The 22,520-nt window shown below is 46.4% G+C and overlaps 1 protein-coding gene and 1 long non-coding RNA gene across 3 annotated transcripts; one reads left to right on the forward strand and one right to left on the reverse strand.

Annotated features, from left to right (window-relative positions):
* Nucleotides 1-1,965: 1,965 nt before the first annotated feature.
* On the reverse strand, nt 1,966-9,662 carry DYNLL2 (dynein light chain LC8-type 2). Of its 2 annotated transcripts, XM_078374100.1 has the most exons (4): nt 8,764-9,007; nt 8,306-8,374; nt 5,870-6,008; nt 1,966-4,041 (listed from the first exon to the last, which is right to left on the reverse strand). In XM_078374100.1, exons 1-4 carry the CDS (start codon nt 8,868-8,870, stop codon nt 3,904-3,906), a joined length of 453 nt encoding a protein of 150 aa, XP_078230226.1. In that variant the 5' UTR covers nt 8,871-9,007; the 3' UTR covers nt 1,966-3,903. The 2 variants fall into 2 exon arrangements, with proteins under 2 accessions (XP_078230226.1, XP_035157014.1); XM_035301123.3 differs by lacking the exons at nt 8,306-8,374; nt 8,764-9,007 and adding an exon at nt 9,402-9,662.
* A 175-nt stretch (nt 9,663-9,837) lies between these two features.
* On the forward strand, nt 9,838-21,288 carry LOC144582662 (uncharacterized). The gene is made up of 3 exons (XR_013535842.1): nt 9,838-10,230; nt 10,466-10,697; nt 21,151-21,288. It is a non-coding gene; the product is annotated as an uncharacterized LOC144582662 (long non-coding RNA).
* The last annotated feature ends 1,232 nt before the right edge of the window (nt 21,289-22,520 follow it).

Below are 22,520 nucleotides of genomic sequence, written 5' to 3' on the forward strand. Positions count from 1 at the left end.
CTTGGGCAACAAGGAGAGCCATACCTAAGGCAGCCATTCTCTTCAGGAAAGGAAAGGCTGCCCTGGGGCACCAGCGCTACCCAGGCTTGCTCGCATCCTCCTTTTTCCATTTGACCAATCTGTCAAATGCTTCAAGATAAGCAGTTAAGAGAAAAATGCTCTCAGAGTTTATATTCTAGTTGTCGAAGGCCAGAAAGTAAACAATTATGTCAAACTTGGCAGGTGCTATGTGGAATTAAGGTTAATAGTGACGGGGGAGAGGTGCTATCTTGCACAGGATGTCAGAAGGCCCCTCTGATAAGAGGATGTTTGAGCAAAGACTTAAGAGGTGAGGTAATAATTCAGCGGGGAGCCACACCTTAAGTCTAGGCTGGAGGACACTAGAGTTCAGGGAACAGAGATGGACAGCACCACAGCAACAAAGATTCCCTACCATGCTGGTTATTCTCCATTTGCCTCCCTTAGATTGTCACCACCTTGCTCTTTCCTGCTGTTCCCTGTAGGGACGGGGACTGAACCCTAGACTACATCCCTGGGTCTGCCTTGTCACCTGCCATTTGGCTGGGTTCAAAGGGAGTCCCCAGAAGACTGGAGAACAGGATACAAGCTGGGATATTGGCATTCCCATGGCCACATTTCTAATAACGACTGCATTCTTCTGAGATAATCCCAGTTTCCATCTGCCTTCCACAGTCACTTCAGTGACACATGCTCACATCTTTTCCTATCCTGGGCCCCACAGAGTGGAGGCTCATCTCCTCCAGGAAGCCCTGCAGGATTAGCCTTTCAGGTGAGCACTCTGCACCTACTACCTGTGCAGGAAATGTGTTGTTCACAGATGCCACTGGACTACCCCTTTCATCAAGGCAGGAAGTAGATGAGCTTTGGTCCTGGAGATACTCATCCCTGACGAAATGTGAACTGTAGCCTCACTCTCCCTCCCAAAGCTCCAGCTCTGTCAAATTACTAATGTCAGTTAAGGCAGTAACAGAAGTTGGGGCTCTAGAGTCTCTCCCTTTTTTAACTCTTAATCCCTTAGGACCTCACTGCCCCAGATGTAGAGCTTCTCATCAAGATCAGCCAACGTCAGCCAACGTCCTTCCTAACTGCAGGAACCCTATCTATCTACCTCTAACACTCAATAGCTTATTGCCCAGTTAATTCCCTTGATAACACATTTATCACTATTGGAAAAAGTTGATCAGTGTGTGTCTGCTCTACACACATAACAGTCTGCATGTCACAGAAGCCTAGAATTTGCCTGTCTCATTCTCCTGTAGAACAGCATCCTAAGCCCAGGCATACAAGAACTCTTAAATGTTTCTGAGTAAATAAACGGTAACACAAGGAAGCCAAAGCACTTCTGGCTTCCTAACCCCTCCATTAGGATTGCAGCCATACGACGGTGTAGAGTCAGGGGTGGGCAGACACTCTGTCTTGGCACTGCTGATTTCTCAAGTTGTGTATGGGCAACAGGAGTCCAAGATTCACTTAGGTTCCACCAAAAGAGGCTCTTTCTGAATATTCCCAGCTTTCCATTTCTGAGTGGCCAGACCCTTTGCTAAATAGTTCCCAGGTTCAGGTAAGCAGAGAAGGGAAGAGTGTGAAAGAGATGAACTTTGGGCAAAAGTTGAAGAAGCCAAGCTCAGGCAGGTCCATGATGGCAGCTAGGAAGGCAGCAGCTACTATCCCAAAGACACAAAATATGGCTCAGCTGGTCATCACCACCAAGGAAGGTAGGATCCAGGAGCCCTTGAGGGTGAGTGCTGCTGGCTAGTTTTCTTCCACTTAAGGGGCATAAGCCTAGGCACAAATAAGTGCTGCTTCAAGCCAATCAGTATCTTATGCCTGGTCTTCAGTCACCATTCTACTCCACTCTGGAATCCTCCATCGTCGCCCACTGTGTGGCACCACTGCCACCAGGCCAACCCCTTTACCCCCAAAGAGACCCAAACAGCGCAGAGGTGCATCAGTCAACCTTTAATGTCCAAAAGAGGCATGGATGCAGAGCATAGGAGATGTGGCAGGGTCTCAGGCCCTGCTCCAGAAATGAGGGAGAGATGAACACAAACCAGACACTTTCAACTGGCCACACAGTCTGGGAGGGCAGGGGGAAACAGATTTGGACATTCATAAAAAAATAAAACCTAAAATGAAGCACTCAATTTTGTGCCCATTGAAGGGTATGATATAGGGAACTCAGTCAACACCCAGGTCCCCCCTCCCCTGCCAACATCAAAAAGCAAGCTCGGCACACACTAAGGGCTTAGGGAGGGGCATTCTCCTGCCTCCCCACTAGCCCCAAGAACGGACTTGAAAATAAAATAAGTTGGGTCCCCCACCCCCCACATTGTCAACCCTACACAAGAGTTTTGAAGGCGACTCATGAGAATCAGCAGCTCAAACGGCAATGACCACCCCACCCCAAGCCCCACCCTACTCCTATTACATTAACAGACAAGATTTCCCCTGCATCCTCCTTGGAATCTCCTCCCCTCACAGCCCTGCTCCAGCTCCTGCTATCTGGCTTCATCACTGCAAGACTGACCTCCTCCAAGGCTCCCCAGAAGCTCCTCTCAGCTCTTTATCACTTCCATCCTCACCTCCCACCAGAGACTACAACCATCCAGTCACTGTCCCTCTGCACAGAGACCCAGCTCCAGAGCAGATGGCAGCATGGTCATCCTGTCCTGGGTGGTCCTCCCAAAGCCTTCCCAGGGAGCAGATAGCCAGAGAGCAAGCAGAGTGTCTGGGCTAGATGACAGCAAGGAGGGGACACCTATCTTTACTTCCAAAGCAGATATTCCCAGAGGCTTTTAACATAAAGGCCCACTTAGAACTGTGTCCCCTTCCTACCCATACACCCTAGAGATTCCACACTGTCCTGCCCCCTCCCTCCCCTCTACCCCAAACTCCACACATATATATATACACACATACACACACACACACACACACACACACACACACAGGAGAATCAAGGGAGACATCGATTTGGTTTGATTGCTAACACCTAACTAAGGAACTACAGTCACCAGAAATTCCCTTGACAGCCAACTAACAACAGGGGCTGCTCTAAGAGAACTCCAGAGGAATGAGAAAACTGAGGGCTAAGCAGGGAGCAGACAAGAAGAATGTAAAGAAAAAAAAAATTCAAGCTAATACTACCCCCAACATCCTCCTGTCATGATCTCTGGCAGGAAGAACAAAAGAAGGTAATCCACCAAGACACAGCCCTTACTTAGAAATTCTGACAAGACAGCAAGACAAGTCTGCTCCCCACTCCCACACACCACAGACAAACACATCTCAGGGCCCCCTAAAGAACACATCCCCTCCCCACCCCCTCTGCCCCAAGCCATTGAATCACAGTTCAGTGGAATATTCTCCCTGGTACTAGATCAATCCCTCCACCTCATTTCTATCCCTTTCTCCTTGACAATCCCAACACTGTCCCCCTGCAGACTCCCTGGCCCTCCCAAAGCAGCATCCACTGTCAGGAAGAGGCAGCTGCACAGTTTTAGTTCCACCTCCAGAGACCTATTTCTTTTCCTCAGCCCTCCTAGTCTTTCAGCCTCCTAGTCTTTGTGGAGGGCCTATTATTTTGTATAGGGAAAGAAAGAGAAAAGGGAGAGATGGGAGAGATTTCTAGTGCAATACAACCAAAAAATATTTTAAAGTCTTGAAAAATAAACATAAAGCAGCCTTCTTCCCCAGGCAACTAAACAGAAAGAGGTTTGGTTTTGTTTACTGCGACATACACATGAAATCGAGTATACAGTCCATGCAGTAGCACAGCCATTGGAGAGGACATCCTGATGCTGGCCCCAGTGCAAAACAGTCCCAGCAACACCGCCTGCTTGCCATCGCTGCCGTCGCCACTGACACCTTCACCACAGCCACCTAGCCTGACTTGAAGAGGAGGATTGCAACTTGACCCAAGTAAAAATAGATGAAGTGCTTTGTCTCGTGTGTGACGTAGCTGCCAAAATTTCGGCCCACGATACAATGCCAGGTAGGGTTGTATTTCTTGTCAAATTCCTAAAAAAGAATAAAGGTAGAGAAGAAAGGTAACTAGGGTAGCTAGAGAAGGAGAAATCAGAATGGGAGTCTCTCCCTGCAACTCCAGCACCAACACGTTTAGTTGTTATCACCCCACCCCACCCCTCGGCCTCAGCTCCCCGAACCTCAGGAGCTCAGGTTCTAAGGCTGGCCAGGACACTCTTCCCCTCATTAATAATAGAACACCACAAAGGCTCCATTATTCCTCTCCCCTGAGCCTCCAGCACTCTACACTCTGATCATCTATCCTCCCTCTAGCTATCCACCCGCTCACACCACCCCTAACCCACCCTGGGATTCTTTAGCAAGGGAATCAGAGAGGCTAGCACCACCTGCTGTATCACACATTACTAAACCAGCATTTCCAAATGTTAAACACCAAGGCATTAGAGCAAAACAGGACCAAACATCAGGAGTATCAGGAGGCAGTTCTACATAAGATATTAAAGGCACTCCCGTGTGCCTGGCACTGTGTGGGCTGTATGTACCAAAACAATGACCTCCACCGTGAGATCAAGGCAATTCCCTCAGAGGCACAAGTTCAGCATCAAAACTGCAGAAAACCTTTGTGAGCTAATCAGCTCCCTACTACCTGTGGCTCAGCCAGCAGACTCAGTTCTAGAGGCATCCTGCCTTGGCCATAAAAGGGCAGCAGCCCCCCACCCTGAGCCCACCAATGCTGCCAACTCTGGGGCTCCATCCCTCAACATGCTCAACATATAACTTGTCTGGTCTTCTCACAGCCTCCATGCCACACAACTCTCCAAGAAGTACTAGGAAAGTGAAAACCAAACCCAGCTTCAATCCTAGCTCTAGACTTCGTGTAATACAGGAAAGCCAGTTACTTCTCTGGTTATCATTTCTCCATAAGCAAAACAAGAGCTGGACCAAAAAATCTGGAGATTCTTCTGGCTCTCTGACTACAGGACAGCAAGAAGGTGAAGTCCCAACTGGCTCTGCAACCCTTGGCTCCACACCCAAAAAAGTCTCTCAGGATTCTAGAGGTTCTTTTCATTCTAACCATTTGGGTAGGAAAACACAGTTCTGTAAAACTCAGAGACCCTACCACTTCAATGGACCAGACTGTACCATTCTTACACATCCTCCTTGAGATGCCAGAGCTGAGAATATCAAATACTGGGACTATGCCTCCAATGGATATAGGATCTGACTGGGAATCAGGTGGGCCCCAGTACCCCTTTTCTTACTTCTGGCTCAGCTGCTTCCTTACCATGTTAACCATATCCAGTCACCCGTTCACTCAGGAATTTTTCAGAGACCAAACCTATGGCCCCATTACTGCTCATCCATTTCTTAAAAATTGTATACTCAAGCCCATCCTTTTCCTAAGAATGTAGAAAGGGTTGATGTAGTACCTGAGCCCTTTTTAAGGAAAAAAAAAAAGGAAACCTCCTACATGATGAGGATGATTATAGGATTATAAGATTTGTACATCTTTCTCTTTCAAATATCCTTGATCTTAATTTTGAATAGTTCTGAATTGGGCCAAAAATATTTAATTCTGAAGTTTCTCTGCATAATCTTATCCTTCCCCAATACCTTACAGTAGCATAATTATCTATAAAAGTAAACATATATGCACACACCTAGCAGAGTTTTAACAACTCCTAAGGCCAATGCTTAGGCAATTCAGAATCACTTGCTAGTTTGTCTGCTTTGCAAGTTCCTAGGGTTTTGTTTGCATAGGATATATGGGCTTTATGTTCCCAGCTCCAGATCTCCCTCGAGGTTAGCTCAGCTATCAATCCCCACCCCTGGCTATCAGCCCCCAGCTCCCCCAGCGCACCTTCTTGATATAGGCAGCAATGTCCTTCTCTATGTTGTACTTCTCCATGGCCTGTGTGGCACAGTCAACGGCATCCTGTTGCATGTCCTCAGACATGTCTGCGTTCTTGATCACTGCCTTCCGGTCAGACATCGTGACACTACAGAAGGAGCAGAGGGGTAAGGCTGACACAACTCCATGCTCTGGGTGTAGGGTCCCAGTGGGAGAGGGGAGTATACAGGGTGAGCACAACAAAAAACACAGACATGAAGCATTTAGGAGAGAGAGAGCTCCTGAGCTTTTAGCAGAGACATTGTTCCCACCCTGGGAAATATAGGGCCGACAGGACATAATAAATCATCAGTTTTTATCATAGGTAAAATAAGGTTTTCCAATTCTAAAATTTACTTCTGATACTCTTAACAGCACCAATAGTCAAGATGATATTACAGTGTATTGTCTACTAGCTGTGTCCTTGGACAAGTTACATTATTTTTGTGTTTTTGTCATCATCTGTAAAATGGGGACTGCAGGGTTGTCCTGAGAATAAACTAGGTATCCTAACACTTGAACAGAACAAGCCTCTGATTTAATGACCATTATTACATCATTAGCATCACAGCAGAAAAAAGATGGACTAGGACTCGGTAGGCCTGACTCCTGGTCCTGAGTTTATCTCTAGTGGTCTTAGACAAGTCACTTGGACTTCTTGCATTTGATTATTTTCATTTTAGCAATGAGGACAGCCCTCTACTGAGAGTTGTTTTAAGGATTAACTAAAGTTATATGATAGCATCTGCAGACAAGGACAGTCTACAAGGGATTGTCCATCAACCAAATCCAGCATACCACCTGTTTTTGTAAAATAAAATTTTTACAGGAACATGCTACAATGGTAGAGTTGAGTGGCTCCAAGAGACTATATGGCCTGCAAAGGCAAAAATACTTCCTATCTGGCCCTTCACAGAAAAATGTTGCCAACCTCTGCCCTATACAAAAAGGGGTAGGATACATTCCAGGCCAGCAATGCCCTGTGCGGCAAAGTTAATGACAATTATCCCTTCTCTCAAGTACTCCAGGCTGAGATGTCCCTTAGAGGTAGAGAGGGTGGGAAGGCAGCCTCAGACTTAGTCAGTTGGTCACACAGGACATGTCTCTGTCCCATCCTCCCCTCTGCTTCCCTACTCTCCTCAGTACAATATTCATTCTTTAAAGCTCAATATAATTTTTGAAAGCCCTAGATTTTGGACCCAGCTTCAACACTGATTTGTCATTTCTTTGGTGCTTACTCATGTCAAATTTATTCATTCATTCAAAAGTACTAACCTATTAGGTGATGTGAAAGGTATTATGTTAGGGAACAATATCTTATTTTCCTCAAAAGAATGCTGAAGTCTTCCTTCCCCTAAATAAACATAGGCTTGGGAACAACCTGGAGCTAAAGGATTTTAAAAAGGTACCTAAGAAAGGTAAAGAATAAGAATTTTAGCAACCTTGTTTCATATCCCTGTTATCAGGAACACAGCATTCATCCCATAGCAACCAGAGTTCCCAAGCAGACCCTGCATGGACCCTTCCTGGGATGAGAAGAATCTCAGGACCTGCCTTACAGGTGGCATGTGAACTACTATGTAAGAACAGAGGAGGATGAGCCCTTTGTCCTTGACCACAGTCCTAACACATGGAGCAGTAACAATCTCCCCATCATGCCACCCCTAAAAGCACCACTCTGTGGCCCAGCCCCATGGACAAGAGATGCTGTCATTCCAGCTGTATATAATAGAAGGCTACACAGGAACTTGCATGCTCAAGGACAGATCCTTGGTATCATCCCAGGCCACCCTGATCTCTGAGTTCACATTGGCCTGTGGACTAGATGGCTGAAAGGGAAAGAACTCACCACCACCATCTGAGCCTACACCACATGCAGAGAATGCACATACCAGCTGCCAGCTAGGCAGCCCTTCACCACATCCAAGGCCCCTTCATCTAGCACCATCAAACTAAGCAGGGCTGGTTCCACTTCGGCAGAAACTGGCAGAGCAAAGGGGTGGTAGACCAGCACCCTCTGCCCCTACATTCTGGAGAGGGAAAGTCAGATCCTCAACTGGAATCTGTGAGCACTATGTGGTGCTGAGGAAAGATTCTGAGAGCCCTGTTCAAGGACTGACTGGCTACACGACCTTGGGCAAATCAACATTTTCATTTCAAAAACCAATGGCTGAACAAATAAATGGGGCAATCTCAATGGGTTTGAGCAAAGGAACAACAGCAGCACAGGGAGAAATGTTCTTATAAGGCTCTGTGTAAGTGAAGAAAAACTAGTGTCACCTGGTGGCCTATTCCAGGTTACCACTCAGAAGGGGGCACTGTTTACAAACCCAGGGGTGGGGGTGGGGCCTGGTTAGACAGCAAAGTGAAAGTATGAAATTGGCACCATTTTGCCTGCAAGCTCACCTGCTCCACTGCCTCTTTCCCAAAGTCCAAAGGAGCAACTTTGTTACGTTAATTAAAAGCCACCCTACTCTACAGGAGAGAGCCTGTGGTTACATAATGTTGGTCTTGTGACTACAATGGCACGATTCTTCACCCCTGGCCCCCCAAGGCATCTGAGAGAGGTGAAGCCCAACCCCTACCACCCCTGTCCAAGGTGCCGGTGAGCAAAGCAGAGGAAGGTGTCCAGCCTAGTCCCTCCCTCCTGGGGGAAAAGCAAGGGACCTGGGCCTCCAGATAGGAGAGGATGGCCAGAGGGCCCCAGGCCAGCCGTCTCAGTCACGAGCCAGGGCTCCTGTGAAAAGCGCAAAGGGCACTCCAGGACAGCCCCCATCTCTATCCCGGCTTTTGCAACCAAAAAAAAAAAGAAAAGGTAAATCCCCAAATGACACGGACCACCATCCCCACCCGCGCGCACACACACTGCTACTTCCTCCTTTGGCCTCTCCAGGGGGCCGTATCCCTCCACCATCCCATCCTCCAGAGCGTTGCGGTCCCGAAGGGCAGCACCTGAAGAACGAGGAAGCATTCTCCCCCCTCCATCGCCCGCCCGCGCCGCCGGCCAGGTCCGCAGGCCCCGGCCGGTCGACCGCCCTCCCCCGCCCGGCCTGGAACAGCGCCGGAGTGACTGGGCGTCCTCGCTGCAGGAAGGACGCCCCAGAGGGTGGCGGTGGCGGCAGGAGGAGCCGCGTCACGCCCGAGCCCTCTCCACCCACTCTTCCCCGGCCCCTGACACTAGGGGCCTCCATGCAGCGCTGGGAGACTCCCGGGGGGCGGGGGCGGGGGCAGCGGCAGCTCCGCAGCCCCGGCCTCCAACAGGGCCACGAGGGTGGCCGGGGCAGAGAGTGGCGCAGGCCGGGCTGCGCCGGGAGGGAGGGGTGGCGGGGGCGCGCGGTGCTGCCCGAACAGTCAACGCGGAGGACTGCTGGGCCAGCCCTGTTACAGGCCTTGGAGCCGACTAAGGAAGCCGCAGAGCCACCGCGGCGAGGTCGGGGCGCATGGAGCCGCACGCGACGAGCACAGGTCCGCCACCCGGGGGACGTCCCCACCCACAGCTCACCTTCACGGAGGCGAGTCCGCACGGGCCCCTGGGGCGCAGCGATAGCCCGAGGCAGAGCGCAGGCAGGGGCGGTGTCCCCTGGGCTCCTCCAGCAGCAGCAGCAGCCGCCGCCGCAGCGGTCTCCGGCTCCCGCAGCCCGGGGCCGATAACTCCCCGCCGCGGTCCGCCCTGGGAGTTTCGCCGGCCGCTCGCGCTCAGCCTTGCGCCTACGGCCCGCCCGCTCCGCGCTGGCGCCTCACAGCTCCGCTCCCCTCTGCCGCTGAGCGCGGTCGACGCGCGACCCCCGCTGAAATAGCGCCCCGCCCCCGCCCCCCCGCCGCGCGCGCCGCCGTCCGCGCTCCCCATTGGCTGCGCCCGCTCGGCCCCGCACTGCGGGCTTCTCCCCGCGCCGCTCTCGCCCCACATCTTGTTTCCTCCCACAATGCCTCGGGGCGGAGGGAGGGGGCGGGGAGGAGGAGTTGGAGCGGGTGGAGGAGGGAGCCTTGGCCTTAAGAAAGGAGAGGAATGCCGACCCTCCGCCCTGAGCTGGAGAGACTAGGCATGAAAAGGAATTAAGAGACGTGGCCCTGAGAGAGGAGGGGTGTGGGGACCCTAGTCCCAAGGAGAAAAAAGGGACAGGGGGATGGAGATTTCAGATCCAGGAAGCAGATGGGGCTGAGGTAGAGACCCCAACCTTAGAGAGAGGAAGGGGAGGAGATGAAGTCACTAGCCTCAGGGGAAAAGACAGGACACTCCCTCCTCCCATATCTGTGGGAAAGAGGGACAGCCAGCACTATGGAGAGGGAGAGGCATAGGGGCCCCAGGGCTCCCTCCCCTCACGTCCAGAAAGGTACCTTCTTCCTCCAGCTTAGCCTTTGTTGTTTGAGGCTGAAGGACCTAAACTCTCAGCCGGGTGCCCAGCCAGTATTTATCTACAAGAGCAATGGAGACAGAGCCGAAGCAAAATTGATTCGGGGTGTTTTAGTACTCAGGCCTCTGCTGTCTTTGCACATTTATGGCCTTGGGGTCCTTCTGGGATGGGGGTGAGAGTGAGCCATTCCTGTCGTCTGTCCCTGCCTGTCCAGGACTGGAGAAGAGTAAATACAAGCCCCTAGAGGTGCCAGTTAAAGCCTGTCAGAGCTGTGGAGCGTTAAAAACCACCCCGTCCACACCCCTCACTTTATAAAGGAGAGAATCAAAGTATAGAGAGGGGAGAGCCCTGCCAGATCCCACAGGTCGGGCTTGATTCGCTTCTGGGCTGAAAAGCGGTGCACCCAAGCAGCAGCCCCTCTGGAGGCTGAAGAGACTGCTGGGAGGGTGAGTGTAAACGTGTGGTTGGGGATCTGCCTGCCCTCCCTCCACCCCACCACCAGAAAAGACCGGCAGGCCTGCGGTTTTCACTAGTCTCAGAGAAAAAGACACTCTGGTCTGTTTTATACAGAAAGTGTCTACCTAAAGGGCTGACGAGCCTTTATTGGGAACCAAGCATTCTGACCACACAGTAGGGATTAAGAAGCTGCCAGGGAAAGCTCCCACTCCAATCTTTTTCCCTTTGCTGCTCCCAACCATAGTCAGGAAGTCAGACTTGCCCTGGCCCTGGTCTGCTCTAGTTTGAAACATCAAAACTTAGTGTTTATTATGTGTCAGAGGAAACCTGGAAATATCCCCTCTGGTTTCTGCTTTCCACAGCTCTGTCTTCTAACAACCTCAGTTGGTGATTTCAGAGGAACAATCAAGGCCTGCGGTATCCCCTCACACTAAGGAATTCTGATGTCAGTCTTTCTGTTCATGAATGGGAGGCGTGGCCTTTGGGATGGTGGGAGGGGGATGAGGAAGGATGATTTATCCACTTATGGCTTGTGCTTCCAGCCCCTTCCAGGGCCTGAAGGTCAGATCTGCCCTATATGGTTATACAGGTCATTCACTGCACAAAAGTATCCAACCAAGGGAGCAAGTGGGTATTAAAATACAGCCTGTACACTGCTTGCTAAGTTATGTGTCCCGATACAAACCAGTGTCCAACCAGAAGATGACTTTTTTCGAGTATTCCCAAGGGTTACTATGAGCTGGCAGTGGCCCTTCAAAGGCCATGCTGCCAGGCCATAAATCCTCCCTCTGCCTGGTCCCTTTTCCTGAAGTACAGTAGGGATAAGAGCTTGCTCATTTCCAGGCTGTGCTGGGGTGGACACAAGGGCACAAAGAACTTCAACTAGCAGAAGTCAGAGCCAAGGGTTTTCATTTTGGCGTGTGTGTGTGTGTGTGTGTGTGTGTGTGTGTGTGTGTGTCAAGGACTAAACTGTAGATTATCAGGGAGATGTGTTAATAGTATGGTTTATAGATAATAACTAATCCTCATGAATCCCTTGTTCTATGCCGGGCTCTATTCTAAGTGTTTTAAATGCAATGCATTTCGTTTAATCCCAGGAGCTGCCTTTTGAAGTGAATGTATTCCTATAACCCTGTACAGATGAGCAAACTACAATTTAGAGAAGTTTAGTAACTTGCCCAAGATTATCTAATTTGTCAGTGGCAGAATTCAACTCCAGATTGTTTCCACTGCCTACAATCTTAGCCATTATCCTATTCTGCCTCCTAACAGAGAAAAGAGGAGGGCAAGTATCAGACAGGTTTTGGCCCTCTATCTAAATTATACCAGCGTTTCCTAAACTTCTCTGACTCCAAAGCCCTTTTTTTATCCAAACATTTATTAACATCTCCAGGAACTACTATTCCACAGGACACAGTTTGGGAAACTTGTGGTATACTAATTACTGCTATTTATGTAAATTGCTTACTGTTTAGGATAATTACTATGCAACATAGTCACTGTTACAATTAATATGTCAGCTTAACTTGGTGAATGTTTTTATTTGATACAGCTACACTGTTTGTGATTGCCCAGTTTCCTGTTGCCCAGATAGCACAGTCATGGCTTCTGATTTCAAAATCAAAATCAGATTGTTGTTTTTGGCTTTTTGGGGGCCCCTTTCTGTCTGGCTACTTCTTTAACTTCAGGCCTCCCCAGGACACTTTGCTTCCCTCACTGCTCAGCTTAGAAATTTCACCCACATTCATGGTTTTTACCATGATCTGGGCCCCAATGACCTCCCTAATGCCTGGACCTCTCCACTGTGGACACCCCACAGGCTCTTCAGACTCTTCGCATGCACATATATAAAGCAGTGGGCCAGAATGCCTGGATTCCACCACTCTACCAGCCGTGCAGATCTGGCTAAGCTATTCAACATCTCCAAATTTCATTTTCCTCATCTATAAATTGAGAATCATATCCACTTCATGGAGTTAAGAGAAAATGCATGAAAAAGTCCTGGCACAGTGCCTGGTCCATATACGTGATTAATAACTGTTAGCCATCGTCAACCTCTCTGTCTCAGACTTGTTTGCCTTCCCTATATTTCCTACTCAGTTTATGACCTCATTATCCACCCAGGCACAAGCCAGAAACCCTGGATTTGTGTCTCTCCACCCACCAGGTCTCCATCACTACTCACCTCCTGGATATATTTCCAATCCATGCCTTCCTTCTCATTATGACTCCCTGTGTCAAGCACTTATCATCTCTTTCATTTGGTTCTCTGTCTCCATTCTTGGCTCCTCCACCTTAAATCTATAGTGCAGCGGTCTATCTAAAATGCAGATTTCCTGAGGCACGCACCTTGTTACTGCTCAGAATAAAGACCAAGTCCTTACCCATAACTTAGCCACCACACATGCACACCCTGCTTCTCTGCCTTATGTCCCCACACTTTCCATCTCGCTCTTCTTGCTCTAGTAACACCGTCCACTGCCTGTTGTTTCCCTACACGCAGATTCCACACCTGAGCTCATGTGACTCTCTTGCCTGTGAGGCTTGGAGCTTTTTTCCTGGCTAACTCCTTTGTTTGGATGTCATCTGCCAAGCCTTCCCTGAACCCCAGAGGGAATGCATACTCCTCTTCTGTAACATCCAGGGGTTTTCACTGACCACTAAATATTAAATATGTCAGTCTTATGTTTGTCTGTAGTTCCTCTCAGGTGAGAATCACGTCCTACTTACATGTGGCTGCAGGACCTAGCATAGTTCCTGAAACAGGAAGTTCTCTGTGTTGTATAAATTGATTGTGCCCATTAATGACTGAAAAGTACAGTTTGGAAGGACACTGTTTCTCTTCCTCAACCTCAAGGAACAGTGTCCAGGCTCTCTCTGCCAAGAACCAGCAATGCATACTATTTACACTGGGCTTTAAGATCTCCAGGAAATTATAGAAGGTTGGGAAAGACATACATTGACACTCCCAGTGCAGTGCAGACCCTGGTGCCAGTCCCCTCTGTCAAGTCCCATGTGATTAGAAGTGCTGAGATCCACCTCATTTCTTTGCTGATTTATTGGGTGGCCTTGCAAGACATATTTCCCTGGCCAACTGTTTACCAAGCCCCAAATAGTGTCCCTCCTTGGCCGGGCGTGGTGGCTCATCCCTGTAATCCCAGCACTTTGAGAGGCTGAGGTGGGTGGATCACCTGAGGTCAGGAGTTTGAGACCAGCCAGGCCAACATGGTGAAACCCTGTCTCTACTAAAAATACAAAAATTAGCTGGGTGTGGTCATGGGTGCCTATAGTCCCGGCTACTCAGGAGGCAGACTGAGGCAGGAGAATTGCTTGAACCCAGGAGGCAGAGGTTGCAGTGAGCCAAGATCATCACACTGCACTCCAGCCTGGGTGACAGAATGAGACTCTGTCTCAAAAAAAAAAAATTGTCCCTTCTCTCTCCAAACTCCCTGAAGAACCAGACAAGATCAGCCACTTGAACTAGTGACATAAGCACTGGACTAAGAGTCAAGGAGGAAGTTCCGAGCCATATTCAGCTGTTAGTCAAGTCATTTCACCTCTCAGACTCTGGATTTCTTCACCTGAAAGATGAGGACTGTCTGATCTGTAAGGTCCCCAGCAGCCCCAAAGTCTATGATTCTCTATTTCAATAACCCCATCACAAAGGATACCTTCTCTGATCCACTGAGTCAGAATTCACACCAAATGAGTTCCTTGAGAGTTGGGGTATCATTTTGCTCATCTTTGTATTCCCCTAAGAAACAACATGCTTTGATCTAGTTTAGATTCAATGAATTGTTTAGAGCTTCAATTAAAATATTAAAGCCGATGGTCACCAAGTAGAAACTAAAGAGAAGATGCCAGGTCGAAGTTGTTGTGTTCAGGTCATGACTCCTCATAATTTAAATGTTTTCCTCCTTCATTGTCTGGGCAACCCTGAGAAACCCTGTCTTTGCTATCAAGAGTGAATCAAGACAATGCTATGGAAATTACCAGCCTTGAATATCTAAAAAGACCAAGTTCATGTTCTTAGGTGCAAGAAATACCTCAAGGAAAACAAACAGGACTGGAACAGCCACCCTGACTCCAGGGAGCAGCAGTCATGGAACAGTGGCCTCAGGGCATCTCAGTAAGGCAAATCCACTGTTCTCCTGGCATCTCCCCACTCTCAATTCAAACTCCCAGTGAAGTCACGAGTCCACCTTTTGGTCACAAAAGAGAAGAGCAGCCTGATTGACAGACCTTCTGAGATGGAGGAAGGAAGAGCTGACAGAGAGAAAGTTCACTAGTGGACACAAGAAGTAAGAAACCACCGATGTCCACTCTCTTGAGAGCCTTGAGAGAGAAAGGCAGAGTCACAGATGAGGGAAATCCTTGTCCCCACTGTCATAAAAATGCACACTATGGTCTCTTACCATTGGTCCCTGATGGGGAATGGAGGTGGGGACCCTTACAAAATGAGACTGGTACAAGTTTTCCTTCCTTTTTGAGGATAATTTTGAAGAAAAACTTTGCCTTGTCAGGCATACTGTGGTTTATTCAAGGTGACAAAAAACTTTTTTCAGGAGACAGAAGTGGGCAGATCACTTGAGGCCCGAAGTTTGAGACCAGCCTGGACAACATGGTAAAACCCCATCTCTACTAAAAATATAAAAATTAGCCAGGTGTAGTGGCACATGCCTGTAATTCCAGGTACTCCAGAGGCTGAGGCATGAGAATCTCTTGAATCCAGGAGGCAGAAGTTGCAGTAAGCAGAGACTGTGTCACTGCATTCTAGCCTGGGCAACAGAGCAAGACTCTTCCTAAAACAAAAACAGAAACTTTTTGGGGGATCTTCTCACTAGGAAAATGGAGGACCCTCCCCGCCTTACATTTCAACTTAATATTACACACACACACACACACACACACACACACACACCTCAGCTTAATTGAGATATAATTCACATGTCATAAAATTCATCTTTCTAATGTGCACAATTCAGTGGTTTTTAGTATATTCACAGAGCTGTGCAACCATCACTCATTAATTTTAGAACACTTCATCACCTCCGAAAGAAACTCCATATCCTTGGCAGTCTCTGTCCTGTCTCCTCCAATTCCCACTAGTCTACTTTCTGTCTCCATGGATTTGCCTAATCTGGACATTTCATTTAAATGGAATCATACAGTATATGGTCTTCTGTGATTGTGACTGACTTATTTTGCCTTAGTATATTTTCAAGGTTCATTCACACTATAATATGAATCAGGACTTTATTCTTTTTGTGGCCAATTAATGCTCCATCATATGGGTATACCATATTTTGCTTATCCACCAGTTGATGGACATTGGGTTGTTTCCACTTTTTAGCTATTATGCATAATATTGCTAGAAACATTCATGTGCAAGATTTTGTGTGAATATATGCTTTCATTTTTGAGGGAAAAAGGTATGGAATTTCTGGGTTTTATGGAAACTTTATACTATCGTTTTGAGGAGTGGCCAGATTTTTTTCAACAGTGCCTGCATTTTATATTCCTACAAGAAGTGTTGGAAGGTTTCAATGTCTCCTCATCCTCATCAACACGTTATTTGCCTTTTTTTCATTATAGCCATCCTAGTGACTGTGAAGTGGAGTCTCATTGTGGTTTGTATTTACATTTCCTTAATAGCTAATAATGTTGACCATCTTTTCTCGTATGCTTATGGACCATTTATATATCTTTTGGGCAGAGATGTCTATTCATATTCTTTGCCCATTTTTCACAGGATTTATTATTATTACTATTGAGTTGTTCTTTATGTATTCTGGATACTAGACTTTCATCAAATATTTAATTTTGCAAATGTTTTCTCCCATTCCATGGGTCTATATTTTCACTTTCTTGCTAATGTCCTTTGAAGCACAAAAGTTTTTACTTTGGATGAAGTCCAATTTGTCTGTTTTTTCTCTTGTCATTTGTGCTTTTAATATCACTTCCAAGAAACTATTGCCTAACCCAATTTCATAAAGATTTACTCCTTCATTTTCTTCTAAGAATTTTAGCTCTTGCATTTAGGCCAGTGATCTATTATGAGTTAACTTTTGTGTATGGTGTGAGGTAGAGTCCAACATCATTTGTTTTACATGTGGATATCCAGTTGTCTCTCATCAATGGTCGAAAAGGCTATTCTTTTACCACTGTCTTGATACCCTTATAAAAAATCAGTTGCCTATTAATGTAAAGAGTTTCTGAACTGCCAATTCTATTTCAATGATCTACATATTTATCTTTATGCCAGTATCACACTGTCCTCATGACTGTAGCTAAGTAGTAAATTGAGAAATCTGAGGTGTGAATCCTCCAGCTTTGCTCTTATTTTCCAAGATTTGTTGTCTATTCTGAGTCCCTTGCATTTCCATATGACTGATAGGACCAGCTTACCAGTTTCTGTTAAAAATCCAGCTGGGATTTTTGATAGCTGTTGTTTTGAATCTGTAGATCAATTTGGGGAATATTGCCATCTTAACAATATGAAGTTTTCCAGTCCATGAACATGGATGTCTTTCCATTTAGTCAAGTCTTCTTTAATTTCTTTTAATAATGTGTTCTAATTTTCAGTGTACATGTCTTCTACATCTTTCAGTACATATATCCCCTAAGTAATTTTTGATGCCATTGTAAATTGAATTGTTTTCATAATTTTGTGTTCAGATAATAATCATTGCTGGTATGTAAAATACAGTTGACTTTTGTATATTCCATTATAATTCGTAATCTGCAACCTTTCTGAATTCATGCATTAATTCACAACAATGTGTATGTGTATATTCCTTAGAATTTTCTATATACAAAATAATGTCATCTATGAAGTTTTACTTCTTCCTTTAAAATCTGTATGTCTTTTATTCTTTTTTCTTGCCTAATTATCCTAGATAGAACCTTCAGTATATTATTCAGTAGGGTTGATGACAGCAGTCATCTTTGTTTTCTTCCCAATCTTAGGGGAGAAGCTTCCAGCCTTTCACCATTAATGTTAGAGGTGGGAGGTTTGTAGATGCTTTTATCAACCTGAGGAAATTTACTTCCATCCCTAGTTCGTTGAGTGTTTTTATCATGAAATTTTATCAAATTATCAAATGCTTGTTCTGCATCTACTGAGATGATCACATGGCTTTTGTTCTTTATTGTTAGTATGGTGTACTACATTGATAGATATTCTTTTTCCTTTCTACTTATTTTTGCTTTTTTTGAGAAAGGGTCTTACTGTGTCAACCAGTGGTGTGATCATGGGTCACTGCAGACAACCTCCTGGGATTAAGGGATCCTCTCACATCAGCCTTCCAAGTACCTGCGACCATAGGCACATGCAACCACATCTGGCCAATTTAAAAACAATTTTTTTTTTTGTAGAGACAGGGTGTCACTATGTTGCTTAGGCTGGTCTTGAACTCCTGGGCTCAAGTGATCCTCCTACCTCGGCTTCCCAAAGTACTGGGATTACAGGTGTGAGTCACTGCGCCCAGCCTATTGATTGATTTTTCAAACGTTTAACCAATTTTGCATTCCTGGGAAAATCCCACTTGGTCATGATATATAATCATTTTTGTATGTTACCATGTTCATTTTGCTAGTATTTCATTAAAGATTTTTGCATCTATATTCATAAGTGATATTGATAGTTTTCTTTTTCTTCTTCTTTTTTTTTTTTTTTTGATGGAGTTTTGCTCTCGTCACCCAGGCTGGAGTGCAATGGCACAATCTCAACTCACTGCAACCTCTACCTCCCGGGTTCAAGCGACTCTCTTGCCTCAGCCTCAGAGTAGCTGGGATTATAGGCACCTGCCACTAGGCACAGCTCATTTTTGTGTTTTTAGTAGAGATGGGGTTTCACCATGTTGGCCAGGCTAGTCTGGAACTCCTGACCACCCACCTCCGCCTCCCAAAGTGCTGGGATTACAGGTGTGAGCCACTGTGCTCAGCTGGTAGTTTTCTTAAGATGTCTTCATCTGGTTTTGGTAACATAAAATAAGTTGGAAAGTGTTCCTATTCTATGTTTGAAAGAGTAGAAAGGACTGATTTTAATTCTTTAAACATTTAGTAGAATTCACCAGTGAAACCATCAGGGCCTAGAATTTTCTTTGTGGGAAGTTTTTAAGATAGTATAATGCAATCTCTTTCTTGTCCTATTCAGACTACCTGTCTCTTGAGATAGTTTTAGTAGTCTATGCCTTTCTAAAAATGTGTGCGTTTTATCTAGGCTATGCACTTTGTTCATAGTATCTCCTTAAAATCCTTTTTACTTTTTTTTAATTTTTATTTTAGGTTTGGGGGTACACATGAAGATTTGTTACATAGAGAAACACATATCATGGGAGTTTGTTGTACATATTATTACCTCACCCAGGTATTAAGCTCAGTAATCAATAGTTCTCTTTTCTGCTCCTCCCCAAGTACACCCTAGTGTTTGTCGTTTTCTTCTTTGTGTTCATAAGTTCTCATCATTTAGCTCCCACTTATAAGTAAGAACACACGGTATTTGGTTTTCTGTTCCTGTATTAGTTTGCTAAGGATGATAGCCTCCATCCACATTCCTTCAAAAGACGCGATCTTGTTCTTTTTGATGGCTGCACCTTTTTATTTCTTTAAGGTTGGTAATAATGTTCCCTCTTTCATTCCTAATTTTAGTGTTTTAACTTGAGTCTCTCTCTCTCTCTCTCTTTCTCTCTCATCTTCTTCTCTCTCTCTCTTTTTCTCTCTTTGGTCAGTCTAGCTAAAGATTTGTCAGTTTTGATCATCTCTTCAAAGAACAAATTTTTAGTTTCTTTTTTTTTTTTCCATTGCTTTTTTATTAATAAGGTGGTTCTTGATACAAGCTGCTTGAGTCAGGGACACGCAGATTAGGATGATTTCTTTGAGCAGCTGGATTCAAACACCACATGTCTATTTTCCTCAATACCAGGGTTCTCTATATTAGTGTCTCCTCTATCACCTCTACCCCTGCAATAATATGACAAAGAAAACAGAGATCACACTATTACTTGGGGTCTGTGGGAGGACAACAGTTCCATTAACTCCATAGATGTTTCTGAAACATCTCTAAGAAGCTCTGCAGAAGGCACCCAGGGAGATGGAGATGAGTACCTAGAAGCAGCTACAACTGCTCAGACCTGCAGTGTCACTGGGGAGACACACATGTGTACAACCAACTTTAGCACAGGTCAGAGTACAGGGAGGATTGTGACCAAGAGTGAGCAAAATGGTCTGGGAACATGGGTTAGGGGTAACGAATCTAACAGTCGGGTTGGCATTTGAGGTAAGTCTTGGAGAATGGGTAGAATTTTAGAAAAAAAAATCATGAGCCAAGGCAGGGAATGATGGGAAGCCAGGTTGCAGTATGCTGGGGAAAGTAACAGCCTGGACAGAAAAGTTAGGGCTAGACTTTGGAGGGACCCAAAGGGTGTGCAAAGGAGCTAGAACTTCATCCTGAAAAAACTTAAGACTCCATTGAAGGGCTATGAGCAGAAGGATGACATGACTAGTCTGTTGGGATCTGGGATAGCGACAGAACCCTACATTGTTTTTTTCAGACTCTGTCACACTCATAGAAGCAAGCAGAGATAGCTGCTTTCTGTTGATCACTTTCTCCTTGAGACTCTCTCCTCCCTAGCCTTCCATAGCATTAGCACTTCTCTGGTTTTCTTCCTATCTCTCAGGTTACTCCTTCAACAGAAGGAGTAGCAGATTCCTTCTTCCTCTGCTCATTCTTTAAATGTTGGTGTTCCTCAGAGTTCTGTTCTAGATCATTTTCTCTTCCCACTAGGCCATTCTTCCTTGGAGATCTTATATGTTGCTATGGCTTCAGTGATCAACTATAGACTGGTAATTCCCAAATCCATTTATAGCCTGTCCAGACCCCTCTCCTTAGCTTTAGACCCATAAGATCTAACTGCCCTGTGAACATCTCCATTTAAGTGCTATATTCATTAGAATCCCTTTGCTGTGAGTAAAAGGAAATCCCAAATAAAATGGCCGAAACAAGATAGAAGTGCAGAGGTCTTAAGTCCAGGCCTGGTGTGATGACTCCATAGTATCAGGGTCTCAGGATTCTACCTATAATTCTGCCACCCTCAACCTTCAACTGATCCAGGATGGCTGCTCAGGCTCTAAGAGGAAGGAGAGAAAGCAGTGACGGAGCATACTCTTTCTCTTCCAAGACACTTGCCGGAATTCACAATACATGTGCATATATCCCCGTGGCCAGAACTTAGAGGTCCACATATGGTCTTTTTCTGAGTGACCATGTGCCCAGTCAAAAAATTTGAGTGAAGGAAAACTATCAATCAGAAGTTCTTCTGTAGATGCCCCACAAGAAACTCAAATGCAATATGTCCAAAACGAAACTCCTCACTTCCAACCCTTCCACATCAACTCAGCCCCAAACCTCTTCCTGACTTCTCCATCTCATCATGGCCCTAGCATCCAGCAAGCTGCCCAAGGCAGAAACCTGGGAGTCATATCTCTGAAACCTGTTCCTGTCCTCAAGTCACCATCATCTTTGAGGTCAACTGCAACGGCTTCATCCCTCATCTGCTAACACCCATTCTTGCTCCAGCAAATAAATGTATTCTGTACGTCTGCGTTGTTCAATATGAAAGCCGCTAACTGCGTGTGGCCTGGAGTACTCAAAAGGTGGCTAGTCCAATTAGTAGCTGGGTGTGGTGGCGCTTGTCTGTAGTCCCAGCTACTTGGGAGGCTGAGGCAGGAGAATTGCTTGCCTGGGAGGTGGAGCTTGTAGTGAGCTGAGACTGCGCCACTGTACTCTAGCCTGGTGACAGAGCAAGACTCCGACTCAAAAAGCAAAACAAAAAGATGGATTCCTATTAATGCAGAGCCATGGCTCAGGAGCCAGATCTGTCTGTTCTAAACCTGGACCAGGAAAGCTAAATCTTGAACAGAACCTTGGAGAAAATAGACCCACCAGGGAACCTCAGGGCCCTGAAAGGAAGGAGCACAGTCTCATTTTGGGCACCCTCCCTTAACTGCTTCTGACACACTCAAGCAAGAGTGAACACACACACACACACACACACACACATCCCTCCTTTGCAGACGTGGTCCTCCATCTGGAACTTTGCACCTTACAGCCTCCTGTAACCTCTTCCCAACTTGGAAGGTTTCTCAGGGAATTGACACTGCCCTTAACCCAGCCAGAGACCACCCTGCCCTGGGCTGCTCCATGTGGAGACCCTGCTCCCAAAAGAGTTCAGCACAGACAAGGCAGCTAGATTCCCCTCTACCCTACCACAAGCGGGTCTCGATGGTGGGGTGCACTCTGAAGGCCCTTGCTCTGGGGGCAGGCCCTGCAGCTGGCAAGGCCACTGCTTGGAAGCTTTATTATCCTCTTCTCTCTTTCCCTTTCACAGCCATGTCAGATCACACAAAGCAATCAGTAGTACCTGCAGTTCCCAACCTGGAGGATTGAAAACACGTTCCCCAGCATGCTGCCAACAGCAGCCAGAATCAAGAGGCTCTGTAATTACAGACATGCAGGGGTTTGCGCTCCTGCTCTCACTCATCTATGAAACACTTCCATTCTCTTCCTTTCCATGGTGCCTTTAAAAAGGCAATGTGAGGCTGGGGCCTTCAGAAAAGCAAGTTCCAACTCCCCGTTCCACCATGGGCAGACTTTAGCCCTCACTACAATTCAGATCCGCTCAGTCGTGTGTTCATTCCTTCATCTGAAATGCAGTTAATGAAACCTTGTCTGTACTAGCCTTGGGCCTGCTGCTGGGGACACCAAATGTCACCCAGCCCTTACTTTTGAAGAGCTAGTGGTCTAATACGGA

This window comes from Callithrix jacchus, chromosome 5 (genome assembly GCF_049354715.1).
Source record: "Callithrix jacchus isolate 240 chromosome 5, calJac240_pri, whole genome shotgun sequence".
Lineage (NCBI taxonomy): Eukaryota > Metazoa > Chordata > Mammalia > Primates > Cebidae > Callithrix > Callithrix jacchus.

Excerpts from the sequence above, each read along its gene's own strand:
- DYNLL2 (XM_078374100.1), bottom strand. The coding sequence starts at position 8,870 with ATGCTTCCTCGTTCTTCAGGTGCTGCCCTTCGGGACCGCAACGCTCTG. Across the intron at positions 6,009-8,305 it reads GGAAAGAGGCAGTGGAGCAG|TGTCACGATGTCTGACCGGA; the intron begins GTGAGCTTGCAG and ends CTCCTTCTGTAG. Across the intron at positions 4,042-5,869 it reads TTGCTGCCTATATCAAGAAG|GAATTTGACAAGAAATACAA; the intron begins GTGCGCTGGGGG and ends ATTCTTTTTTAG.